This window comes from Chelonoidis abingdonii, chromosome 11 (genome assembly GCF_003597395.2).
Source record: "Chelonoidis abingdonii isolate Lonesome George chromosome 11, CheloAbing_2.0, whole genome shotgun sequence".
Taxonomy (NCBI): domain Eukaryota; kingdom Metazoa; phylum Chordata; order Testudines; family Testudinidae; genus Chelonoidis; species Chelonoidis abingdonii.
The window spans coordinates 17234070-17244884 of record NC_133779.1 but is presented as its reverse complement, the minus strand read 5'-3'; the positions used below and the strand labels follow the sequence as shown (position 1 = coordinate 17244884).

At 64.4% G+C, this 10815-nt stretch overlaps 2 protein-coding genes across 2 annotated transcripts in view; one reads left to right on the top strand and one right to left on the bottom strand.

Annotated features, from left to right (window-relative positions):
- BCL2L12 (BCL2 like 12) overlaps positions 1 to 2601 on the bottom strand; it is a 7711-nt gene extending 5110 nt beyond the window's left edge. Inside the window, 6 exon segments of the mRNA XM_075070552.1 lie at positions 6 to 223; positions 302 to 460; positions 1736 to 1836; positions 1838 to 2009; positions 2012 to 2068; positions 2574 to 2601. Of these exon segments, the coding sequence (XP_074926653.1) occupies positions 6 to 223; positions 302 to 460; positions 1736 to 1836; positions 1838 to 2009; positions 2012 to 2068; positions 2574 to 2601 (735 nt within the window).
- Positions 2602 to 4639: 2038 nt separating this feature from the next.
- IRF3 (interferon regulatory factor 3) lies at positions 4640 to 10423 on the top strand. The gene is made up of 9 exons (XM_075070545.1): positions 4640 to 4702; positions 5437 to 5618; positions 6145 to 6328; positions 6699 to 6796; positions 6975 to 7029; positions 7812 to 7868; positions 8043 to 8132; positions 8726 to 8784; positions 9592 to 10423. The coding sequence occupies exons 2-9, from the start codon at positions 5454 to 5456 to the stop codon at positions 9856 to 9858; spliced, it is 975 nt and encodes a 324-aa protein (XP_074926646.1). The 5' UTR covers positions 4640 to 4702; positions 5437 to 5453; the 3' UTR covers positions 9859 to 10423.
- The last annotated feature ends 392 nt before the right edge of the window (positions 10424 to 10815 follow it).

Sequence of the window (10815 nt, the reverse complement as noted above, 5' to 3'; positions counted from 1 at the left end):
AGGGCAGGGCTGGGCTGGCAGGGGCTGCGGGTCGGGAGTGAGGGGCACCGGCAGGACTGGGATGGGGGGAGGGCAGGGCTGGGCTGGCAGGGGCTGCGGGTCGGGAGTGAGGGGCACCGGGTCGGTACCTCTTCGTTGATGACCCCGGCTTGCTCCTCCAGCAGGGCCACCAGTCTCTGTATCACCTGCTCCTTGTGTGTCTCGCTGGCCGGCTCTGATGGGGCTGGGGGAGAGACACAGGCCTGTGACCCAGAGCTGCCCCCAGGAGGTGGGGGGGGACGGACCAAGGTCCCCTGCTCACCTGGGGGCCCGGGGCCCAGCTCAGGGCTGAGGGGGCCGGCCATGACCCCAGGGGACAGGACCCCACTAGGGCTGCCTGGGGCGCTCCGCTGCCGCTTCACCAGCCGGTCCAGCTTGCGGGCCACGCGGGCGTAGAATTCGGGATCCTCAGCCACCAGGCCTGGGGAGAAAGCTGGGGTCAGAGCAGGGGAGGGGGGGGTCAGAGCAGGGGAGGGGGGAGCCCGGACGCCTGGGTTCCATCCCCAGCAATGGGAGGGGTGTGGGGGCTAGTGGTTAGAGCGGGGGGGGTGATGTTATTTTGTATTTCATATGACTTGGCATTGTGCCTCTCTCGTTCAACTTTGTATTAGGAAATTGGTAGAAAACGTTGTATCAAACGTTCTAGCCCCTGAGGATAGTTAAAGTCAAAGAAACATGTGCCTTTTTGCTAGAAGTAGAATAAGATCTCCCCCCCCCCACTCTGTAATCAATTGCCCCAGTGACTGAATGAGGTGTGAATGAGTGAGGCTTGGAAGACACCCACCTCCAGACAGTTACAACAGTTGAAGAGGGAATGGGAGCCAGAGCAAAGGACAATACAACTTGTCAAGTGGGCCCAATAAAGAAGAGCAGACATATTGACGGCCTCAGGGATTAGAAGCAAGCACCTTCTTTGGCAAACGCCCTCTTTGAGCAGCATTGGGACAACACCCAGAGAAAAGAGCACAAAGACCAACGGACACAGACCCAGATTTTGAATCTGGTCTGGGTTTGCATAAGAGGGAAGCTGCTCTCAATACGAGGTGTCTTGCAGAAGGACCCCGGGTCTCGTCTTGTCCCCATCGGAGCATCGATCCGGATCGGCAGAAGCCCGGCTCCACCCCTCCCCCATCTAACTCACCTGGCCAGTGCAGTTAATTGGGTGTAGCATCGTGTTAGTGTAACAACAGCAAAGATTAGGATAGTGTGGTGTGTGTGTGTGTGTGTTGTGTGTTGTCATTGCATGACTTGTGAATAATCTAAGATGCAATATCACCAGAGTATGTTATTTTTTTTGATATTATTTAATACCTTCTTATTAACTAATAAACGTGCGTTTGCTTAAATTCCCACTGATAAAGGATCCGTGTTGTCTCTCGAGTTTAACAACAGGTGGGGGCTTAGGAGCTCCCGGGATCTTCCGGTTATCTTGCTGGCTCTGGAGGGAAGAGGGGTCATAAGTGGTTAGTAAACGATGGGAGTCGGGCGCAGGAAGGCTAGCCTGGGTTACCTCTTCCTCTTGTGCTCTGGGAGGAAGGTTGAGTGGAGGTTAAGTGTGTTAGAGGCAGTTGGGGTACTGGGAGTCCCAAGCTCTCATGGTGTTATCCATCTCACTAACGATTAGGAAGGGGAGTGGGGGCATAGTGGTTAGAAAATGGGGGTAGGGCGGGAGCGACGGACTCCTGGTCTCTCTTACCAAGTGCGGGGGGATCCGGCTGTGCGGTCTGAGGTCTCATGAAGCATGATAGCAGGGGTGACTGCAGGGTGTGGGGGTGCAGAGGTGAGGGAGGACGAGGCCTCTGTTCTCGCTCCGGTGGGGCCTTCTTCCGACAGCATGCCCTTGAATGGAAAACCCCCGGCTGTGCTTGGGCGCTCCACTCCCCCTTCCTTCGGCCCATTGCGGGGCTCTGCCCGGGGGCTCCGGCGGGGGCTGGTCGTCGCAGCAAGCAGCCGCTTCATGCTGGTCTTAACCCGTGCTTGCTCTCTTCCCCTCGGCTGATCCTCCTCGTAGCAGTGGGGTTCCAGGCCCCTGGGGCGGTAGCTATCTCCCTCAGCTCCACAGTGCGCACATAGAAGGGAAAATTGTCAGGGGGATAATGAAGGAGTCTCTGCCCGCCCCCAGCACATCACCCCTCTCTCCCGTGTATTATATTTTTGCCTCTTCCTTGCCATCCCCCTGCATAATCCCAGCCACCTCACCTCTCCTGTGCATAGTCTCCCACCCTCCCCTTTTTTTCCTGCCCCCCCAGCCTTTGCATTCCCTCCACCCTAGTATGTCCCCTTTCTCTTCCAGCCATCCACCCTTATCCCGCATATCCCCCTGCACCCAGAAACCCACACACCACCTAACCATTCTCCCCTCGCCTGCCATATCCTCACCTCATCCATCTTCAACTCCATGAGCTCTGCCCTTAGTTCCCACATTTTATCTGTTTTATATGGTTACGTTAGCCTTTTGTATTATTATTTTCCCCGTTCTTCCCCCCTGGCATGCCTCCCTTCCCCTATGTCGCCCTGGGGGGCGTGACCCTTACCTGTGGTGCGTATCGCAGATGGGGTCATGGTAGCGCCCCCACGTGCCACCAGGGGGGGCCGGCTGGCTCAGCGCCCCTCGCAGGAAAGGCCCTCCAGCACGAGCCTGGGTCTCCTCACCTGGCAGTCACAGCCAGGCGCCTGCCCCCTGGGGCCGCTCTATGGCCCTGCCTGTGGAGAGCTTATAGAATGGGAGGTCAGACAACGGGGGTAGGTGTAGAATCTCTGTTCCAGTTCCCCCCCCCACGGTCACAGACCTGGGCACAAGCGGCAGATCATCCCTGCTCACCGCGAGGGTGGGGGGGCGATGGTGCCGGCGGGGGTGACGCGGTAAAACTGCGCTTTCCGGGCTTCTCAGCTGCGATTCGCAGAAGCCCAAGTTCAAGGCCACTCCCGGAATCGAACTTACCATGGCGGGGTGGGGGTAGGGAGGGTAGAATCTAGGCAGGTAGGGGGGATCGGGCAGGAGAGAATGTTCATTTACATCCTTCTCCTCCACTTACTCTTCTCCCCTCTCCCCCCCAGGTCTTCCCTGCCCCTCGGCTTTCCCCAGCGCTTCACCCACCGCCCCCTGTGCAATTCCCCTGCCCAGTCTCAACTTTCCGAGGGCGGGGGGGGCCCTGAAACTTTTCGACCAGCAGGAAACCGAGCAGGCACCACCCATGCGGGGGCGGAGCTTAGAGGAGGGGGCGGGGCCCCATAATCCACGCCCGCCTGGCGCGTCCATTGGGCACAGGACGCGGCGGCTGGGAGATAAGCAAATAAGAAGAAGGGGTGGGGCCTTTTTTATTTGCATATACAGAAGCCAGTAAGCCCCGCCCCTTTCCACGCCCGGGGCTCTTTGGACCCCCTGGGAGGAGCCCAGCTGGGGAGAGAACCCAGGAGTCCTGGCTCCCAGCCCCACTGCTCTAACCACCAGCCCCTGCTCCCCTCCCAGAGCCGGGGAGAGAACCCAGGAGTCCTGGCTCCCAGCACCCCCCTGCTCCCATCCCCGAGCCAGGGAGAGAACCCAGGAGTCCGGGCTCTGGAAGGGGAGGGGCTCTAGTGGTTAGAGCAGGGGGAGGGGCTGGTGTCCCAGGGTAACCCCGGCCCCTCGCTCCCCCCAGGTTGGTGCTGCTCACCCGGGACGGGGCTGCTGGGGTACAGCGACATGGGGCACCAGGGTGGGCAATGGGGGGCCAGGCAGTGCGGGGCTGGTCGGCAGCAGAGAGATGCGCGTGTCCGTGTCCGTGTCCCCGTCCTGCCCTGGGCCCGGGAGGCAACTGGCGGGCGAGGGGGTGTCCCAGGGGGTGTCGTGGAGCAGCTGGCACCGGGCGAGACAGAGGCTGCTTCACACGCGTGACTGTGCGGGTAACACGCGTGCCCAGCCGTGCGAGCAGCCGCTGTGCGCCCCAGGCCCATGCCCCTGTCACACGCCCTCGACCCCGTCCGCAGCCTGTGCCCTCCCCCCCCACGGGCGTGGGGGATAATAGTGCATGCAGCCCCCGTGCCACACCCGCTCCTGGGCACCCGGGCAGCGCACCATGGCGCACGGCTGCTGCGGCCACAGAGCAAGACCAGGCCTCACAGCCCAGCTGGTTCACATCACCCAGAGCCAGGCGCATCCTGGAGCCAGGCGAGGGGACCCTGTATGCCCAGCCCCCCGCGCCCCACCCAAGGGGTCCCCGTATACCCAGCCCACCCCAGGGGGGACCCCATATACCCAGCCCCCCCAGCCCCACCCGAGGGGTCCCCGTATACCCAGCCCCACGCGGCCCACCCGAGGGGTCTCCGTATACCCAGCCCTGTGCCTCACCCCAGGGGGGACCCTGTGCACCCAGCACCCCCAGCCCCACCCCAGAAGTGGCTGCATCTCCTGGATGGCTTCTGTCGAGGGGGTGTGTGGAGGCCTGGGGTGATGCTGCCCCTCCCGGCCCCAGATCTCATGAGCTGAACTCCCAGCCGCCCCACAATCAGCTGGGGGGAAAGGGGGGCTGCGCCCGCCCCCGGCCCCGGGGGAAGGAACCGGCACAGCCACAAAGTGAAACAAAGTTTGTGGATCACGTGACGTGCTGGGGCGGGGAGTCATGTGACCTGGGGGGGCGGATTCCATTTCTCTGAGCCGCTTCCTTGTGCGGAGGGTGCCAGGCAGGTACCGGGGGGCCCCATTTCCTGCCCCCCAACCCAGCCCCCCTAGAGCGGACAGGCCCCGCCCCCATTCCCTGCCCCCCAGAGATCCCCCCATTCCCTGCCCCCCAACAGGAAACAGGCCCCCCCATTCCCTGTCCGCCCATTCCTGACCTCCACCTAGAGGGGACAGGCCCCGACCCCACTTCCTGCCTCCATTCTGCAGCCCCCCAGAGGGATACAGGGCCCTCACATTCCCTGCCCCCCTAGCAGGGGACAGGGCTCCTACGCCCAGCCACTCTCTGCCTCCCAGGCTCAGCCCCTAGAGGAACCCCATAGTCCTGCCCCCAACCTCAGCCTCCCTAGAAGGGGACAAGGCTCCGCCCCCACTTCCTGCCCCCAACCCAGCCTCCCCTCCTCAGGGAGGGGACAGGCCCGCCCCCTAACCCAGCCCCCCTAGAATGGACCAGGCCCCATCCCCGCATTCCTGCCCTCTCAATTCTCAGATCCTTGCCATTCTGGGTACGAAAGCCACACCCCCCAGGGACATTGGCCCTGCCTCCCATTTCCTGCCCCCCAACTCAGCGCTCTGCCGCTGGGTTGAGAATCAGACCTCCCACTCCTCCCCATTGAGCCGCACCCCCCCCGGGGAGACAGGCCCCAGGCCCCATTCCCTGCCCCCCAACCCAGCCGCTGCCCTGAGTGGAAGCCCCCGCAGGGGACAGGCCCCATCCCCATGTGCCCCCCTCTCTCCCCTAGGCGGCCCCACCCCTGCGATGGGGACCCCGAAGCCGCTGATCGTGCCATGGCTGCGGAAGAAGCTGGACAACGGATGCTACCCGGGCGTGAGGTGGCTGGACCAGGGGCGCACCCAGTTCCGGGTGCCCTGGAAACACGGGCTGCGGCAGGACGCCTCCACCGAGGACTTCCAGCTATTCCGGGTAACCCCCCTGCCCCAAGCCAGAGATCCCCCCTTCCCCGCCCCTCTGCCCCACAGATCCAGGGGGGAGGGTGGTAGGATGGTTCCTCACCCCCCTCGTCCATGGTGACCCATCTACCCAAATCTCCCGTCTTTGCTAATGATGGTGCCGGGGAGGGACCCCCAATGGGCAGCTCTGAACCGCTCCTGACTCCCTCAAGTGGCCGAGTTTAGACCCCTGATACCGGATTCCCCACGTCCAGTAGCAGAGAGTTCCCCAGGCTGGTGCCCTGTGGTCCCCCCGTCCCCCCTCACGCCGGGACCTTTCCCCCTCCCTGAATGGCTCCCCGGTCAGCCATTGGGCTGGGGGGGGGTTGGGGCTGTGAGCTTGGAGACCAGTCACTTCGCAGCCCTCATGCCCTCCTTGGGGGGCGGAGGGGGTAGAAAAGTGAGCTCTGGGGGACGCCCATCATCCCCCACCCCACAGCCTCCTCTAGGCCTCTCCAGCTGCCAGGTACCTACGTCTCTTCCCCCCCTCAACCCCCCAGGACTGGGCCATTGACAGCGGCAGCTACCGGCCAGAACACGATGCCCCCGCACCCTCCGTCTGGAAACGCAACTTCCGCTCTGCCCTGAACCGGAAGCCGGGGATCCAGGTGCTTCGGGATCACAGCTCAGACTCCGCTGACCCCCACAAGGTCTATGAGATCCTGCCCGAGGGAGCCAGGGCAGGTGAGGGGCTAGCAGGGGAGCCCAGTGCTGGGCAAGCAGGGGGCTGCGGGTCAGCAGTGAGGGGCACCACCAGGGCTGGGGGGAGCCTGGGGCTGGGCGAGCAGGGGGCTGCGGGTCAGGAGTGAGGGGCACTGTCAGCTGCGGGGGGCAGGGCTGGGCAAGCAGGGGCTGTGGGTCAGGAGTGAGGGGCACTGTCAGCTGGGGGGGCAGGGCTGGGCGAGCAGGAGGCTGCAGGTTGGGAGTGAGGGGCACCGGCAGGGCTGGGGGGGCTGTGGGTCAGGAGCGAGGAGCACTGGCAGGGGCTGCAGGTCGGGAGTGAGTGGCACGGGTGTGGCTGTGCCCAAATCATGGCTTTGTCCTCCCCCACCAGGTGTGGACGAGGCCCCCAGTGCTGCTGTGGGGGGCACCGAGGCTGATGCGAGCAGCCAGCTCCTGGACCAGTCGGGGGGCGGCTTCTCCTCCAGCCAGGTCAGTGCTCCCCCAGGGTCGGGGGCGGGAGGAGCCAGGGCACAGAGCAGCCTGGGTCAGGGCATGGGGTTGGGGAAGGGGCAGCTCTGGCCGGCTCCGGGGGGTATGGAGGGGAATGGTGGGTAGTGGGGGTCCCTTCCTCTTAATGACACCCCAAATTCTGCACCACCACCCCCAGGACGAGGAGCTGGACGACATTCTGAATGCACTGGCCCTCTCCAGTCCCGATGAGGGTGAGTGCCCCGGGGGGAGGTGGCAGGGCCAGAGGCCGGGGTGATGAGCACCCTTGGAGCCAGTCCCAGCTCTGAGTGAACAGCCCCTGCCCCAGGTCTGGCCGCACCAGGCTTTGCATAGAACCCAGGAGTCCTGGCTCATCCCCACTCCCCTCCCAGAGCCAGGGAGAGAACCCAGGAGTCCTGGCTCCCAGCCCCCTCTGCTCTGACCCCACCAGTCCCCACTCCCCTCCCAGAGCCAGGGAGAGAACCCAGGAGTCCTGGCTCCCAGGCCCCCCCTCAGCATTGGCCCTGTCATTTGGGTGAAGCTGCACCAGTACCCAGGTTGGTCGCCTGGCCCCGGGACGCTCCCTTCATTCCGACGTGGGCGGCGCGTTCTCCAGCCCCCCAGGGCTCAGGGCCCTCCTGCCCCCTCCCAGAGGAGAAGGCGGAGCCCCAATGCGGTGCTGGGAGGCTGGGGTCAGGCCTAGCCGTAAAGCCCCCGCTTGGCGCCTGGCACCGCAGGGACCCCCCATGATTTCCCAGAACACCCGGGGCGCCCAGCCGAGGAGACGGCCTGGACCCGTCGGCGCCAATCACTTCGTCCAGCCCCGGGCGCCCCAGCGGAGGGTTCGTCCCTGGCCCTGGGCCAGGCTGAAGGGCTTCTCCTGCGGGGTCCTGCATCATGTCGGCTGGCTAGGAACCGCGCCCCCCCCCCGGAGCCCTGCCTGAGACGGGGAGAGAACCCAGGAGTCCAGGCTCCCAGCCCCACCCCCCTTTAACTATTTGACTTTCTGTTCCAGATGCTCCTGGCCCAGCACAAGCACCAGGTGCCTCGTATGCCAGTGACACAGCAACAGGTGGGTAAATCCCCATCTGTGCCCCCCCCATCAGCCCTGCCCGTGCCCCTCACTCCCGACCCGCAGCCCCTGCCGGCCCAGCCCTGCCCGTGCCCCTCACTCCCGACCCGCAGCCCCTGCCGGCCCAGCCCTGCCCTGGGTGCCGTCCCTCACCGGTGCCCTTTCTCCCCCTAGGGGGCGCCCTCTCGCTGGGGTTGGGGGATTTCCCTCCCCTGGAGCCGGCCCCCAGCTCCCTGGAGCAGCTGCTGGGCTCCAACGTGCTGAGTGAGTGACCTGGTGCCCTCCGCTGGCCACGGCTGGGGCTACAGGGGTGGGGGATGGTCAGGACCCCTCCTCTGCCCTGTGCAGCACCCACATCTCTGGGGCAAGGGGGGCAGCAGGAGCAGTGAGGGTGGGTCTGTGTCACGAGGGGAGGGGGCTATGGCTGTTGCTAGTGTATCATGGGGGTACTGGGAGCTGTGGGGATTTATGGGGCTACTGGGGGCTCTGGCTGTTACAGGGGGATCAGGGGGCATTGGGGGATTGCTGGGGCCTCTGGGATTATGGGGGATATCAGGGTGACATGAGGGGCGATCTGGCCTGTTACATCAGGGGGGCATTGGAAGGTTGCTGGGGGGCTCCGGCTGTTAACAGGGGGCATTGGGGGGTTGCCTGGGGGTCTGGCTGTACAGGGGGGATCAGGGAACATTGGGGGGGGGTTGCTGGGGGCCTCTGGCTGTTATGGGGGGATCAGGGTGGCATGGTGGGGCTCTGGCCGTTACAGGGGGCACCGGGGGGCTCAGCTGGGGGGCTATGGCTGTTATGGGGGATTCAGGGGGAGCTCTGCCTCTTCTCCTTCACAACTCTTTCTCCCGCAGTGACGTTTTTCGAGGTTGCCGGGGTCTATTACCGGGGGCGCCTTGTCGGCAGACCGCTGGTCCCTCCACCCGCACGGGCTCCCGGCTGTGCCCCCAGCCCTGGCCAGCCCCTGGCCTGAGCTGGCGGACGTGGCGGCTTGGCCCCGAAGCCCGGGATGCTAGCATAAAAAGACCGGTGCAAGCCTGACGTACACGACACTCTGCTGCAGGGGCTGGGGGCCGGGTGCGTGCTGGCGGGTGATGTGGACCGCCCTGTGCGCGCCCCCGCCTGGGGCGCTCCAATGCCACGGGGGGCGCACGGAGACCCCCCGAGGCGGGGGGCTGAAGGCGGGGAGCGGTCCGAAGGAGGGGTGCATCCCCGTCTATGACCTGCCCCGCGCTTCGGTCAGAGGTAAGGGGAGAGGAGCCCCTCCAAGGGTTGCGGTGGGGGGGCGGCCTGTGAGGACCTGGTCCCCCCTCCTGGCTGATGCTCCCCCCGTTTGCCCCTAGAGCTTCATACTGTTTCATGAGGGGCAGGGGAGCCTCCCCCACCTACGAGATGTGGCTCTGCCTGGGGGAGGCCTGGCCGACACGGGCGCTCTTGGAAAAAAGAAACTCATCATGTGGCAAGAAGGAATCCGGCCCCCTACCCCTCCCTCCTCTCGCCGGGCCTGCTGGGGGGGGGGGGAGGGGGATTCCCTCCTGTCCTCGCCCAACGCACACCAACAAACAGTGGCCTGAGGGGCGTTTGGCCCTGGGGAGGAGGGGGGCTTGGTCATGGGGAGGGCGACAAAGGGGCAGAAATCTGCACCAGAGCGAGCCCAGACCCGGCTATCCGGCCACTCCGCATGGGGCGGGGGGGGGAGGCTGACACCGGCTGGGTTTAGATGGCACTGAGCTGGCTCCAGCCGCTTAGCCCTGGGAATCGGTTCAGAAAGGGGGGGGCTGGGAATCCCGCAAACACCAACCCTCTCCCCCCCCAGGTGGTGCCCACAGCCCTGCAGACCCTGCACCAGATGAGCCAGGCTGGGGGGGCATCGTCGCTGCGGGCGGAGGAGCTGGACCTGCAAATCTCAGACTCGCTGGGGGAGGCCAGGCTGCTGGAGGCCCTGCGGGTCTGGGAGGAGCGGATGGAGAGCCAGCCCTACGGCTAGCCAGACGCTCGCGCTCCCCCACCCGACCGAACCCAGGCGTCCGGGACAGAGCCCCGGGCTTCACCCACCTTGTCTGTACCATCAGGCCACTCTGGGGTGGGGCAGCCTGGTTCTCGGAGCCCCACAGGGCTAGAAAGGCCAAGGATCAGCTGCTCCAAGCCCCCATCCATCCCAGACAGGTGTCTCCCCGGCCTCCTTCTGGGCACCTCCCTCGCCCCGGCCATCCTCGGACTTTTCTTACCCCCTTAGGACGCTTTTCCTCTCACTCAGCCGTGCCCGAGGGTGAAGGCTTCGCCTCTTGTCCTGCCCTCTGGGGCAGCGAGAACAACGGGCCCCCCACTGGCATTTTTGTGGCAGCCTTTCAAGCCACCTCTTCTCCGAACTTCACACATGTGGGGCTCCCGCCACTTTCCGCACTGGGGGGACCAGACTTGGACACGGGACTCCAGCCGAGGCCTCACCGGAGCCACGTGGAACGATCGCACCCCTGGGGGGGATTCTGCGCCCCATGGTTTCAAATTCTGCCTGTTTTTGTCTGTCAAAATAACACCCTCTAATCATGCCACTTTCACGGATTTTGGTCATTTATTTCAAAATACCGGTCGGCCTGTCCGTCGGTAACAATACAGACACCCCCAAAAAGAAAAGGGACTCGGGAACTGGTGTTCTGACAAATCAATTCCTTACTCGGCAAATTAGTACAGAAATGTGAGTAAATTCGTTTTAACGCCACAGCAGAGCCGTATTTCCCGTCGCGCCAAGGCTTGGGGAGCCGGGGTAATGGAGGAGCGGAGGGAGAGGGAAGGAGCCTTCGAGTGAACCTGGAGGGTTGTGGGTGGGAAAAATATGGAACAGGGTTTGGGGAGGTGGATTGTTAGGGAGTTGAGGAGGCTCCCCTGTGCAGACCCATGGCTGACCCCTAGGCTCTCCCATCCAGTCAGGCACATCTGCCCCCAA

What these genes read in the sequence shown, in the direction of transcription:
- IRF3 (XM_075070545.1), top strand. Translation starts at nt 5,454, where the DNA reads ATGGGGACCCCGAAGCCGCTGATCGTGCCATGGCTGCGGAAGAAGCTG. An exon ending in CCTCTCCAGTCCCGATGAGG is followed by an intron (nt 7,030 to 7,811) that starts GTGAGTGCCCCG and finishes TTTCTGTTCCAG; the next exon opens with ATGCTCCTGGCCCAGCACAA. An exon ending in GCTGGGCTCCAACGTGCTGA is followed by an intron (nt 8,133 to 8,725) that starts GTGAGTGACCTG and finishes TTTCTCCCGCAG; the next exon opens with TGACGTTTTTCGAGGTTGCC.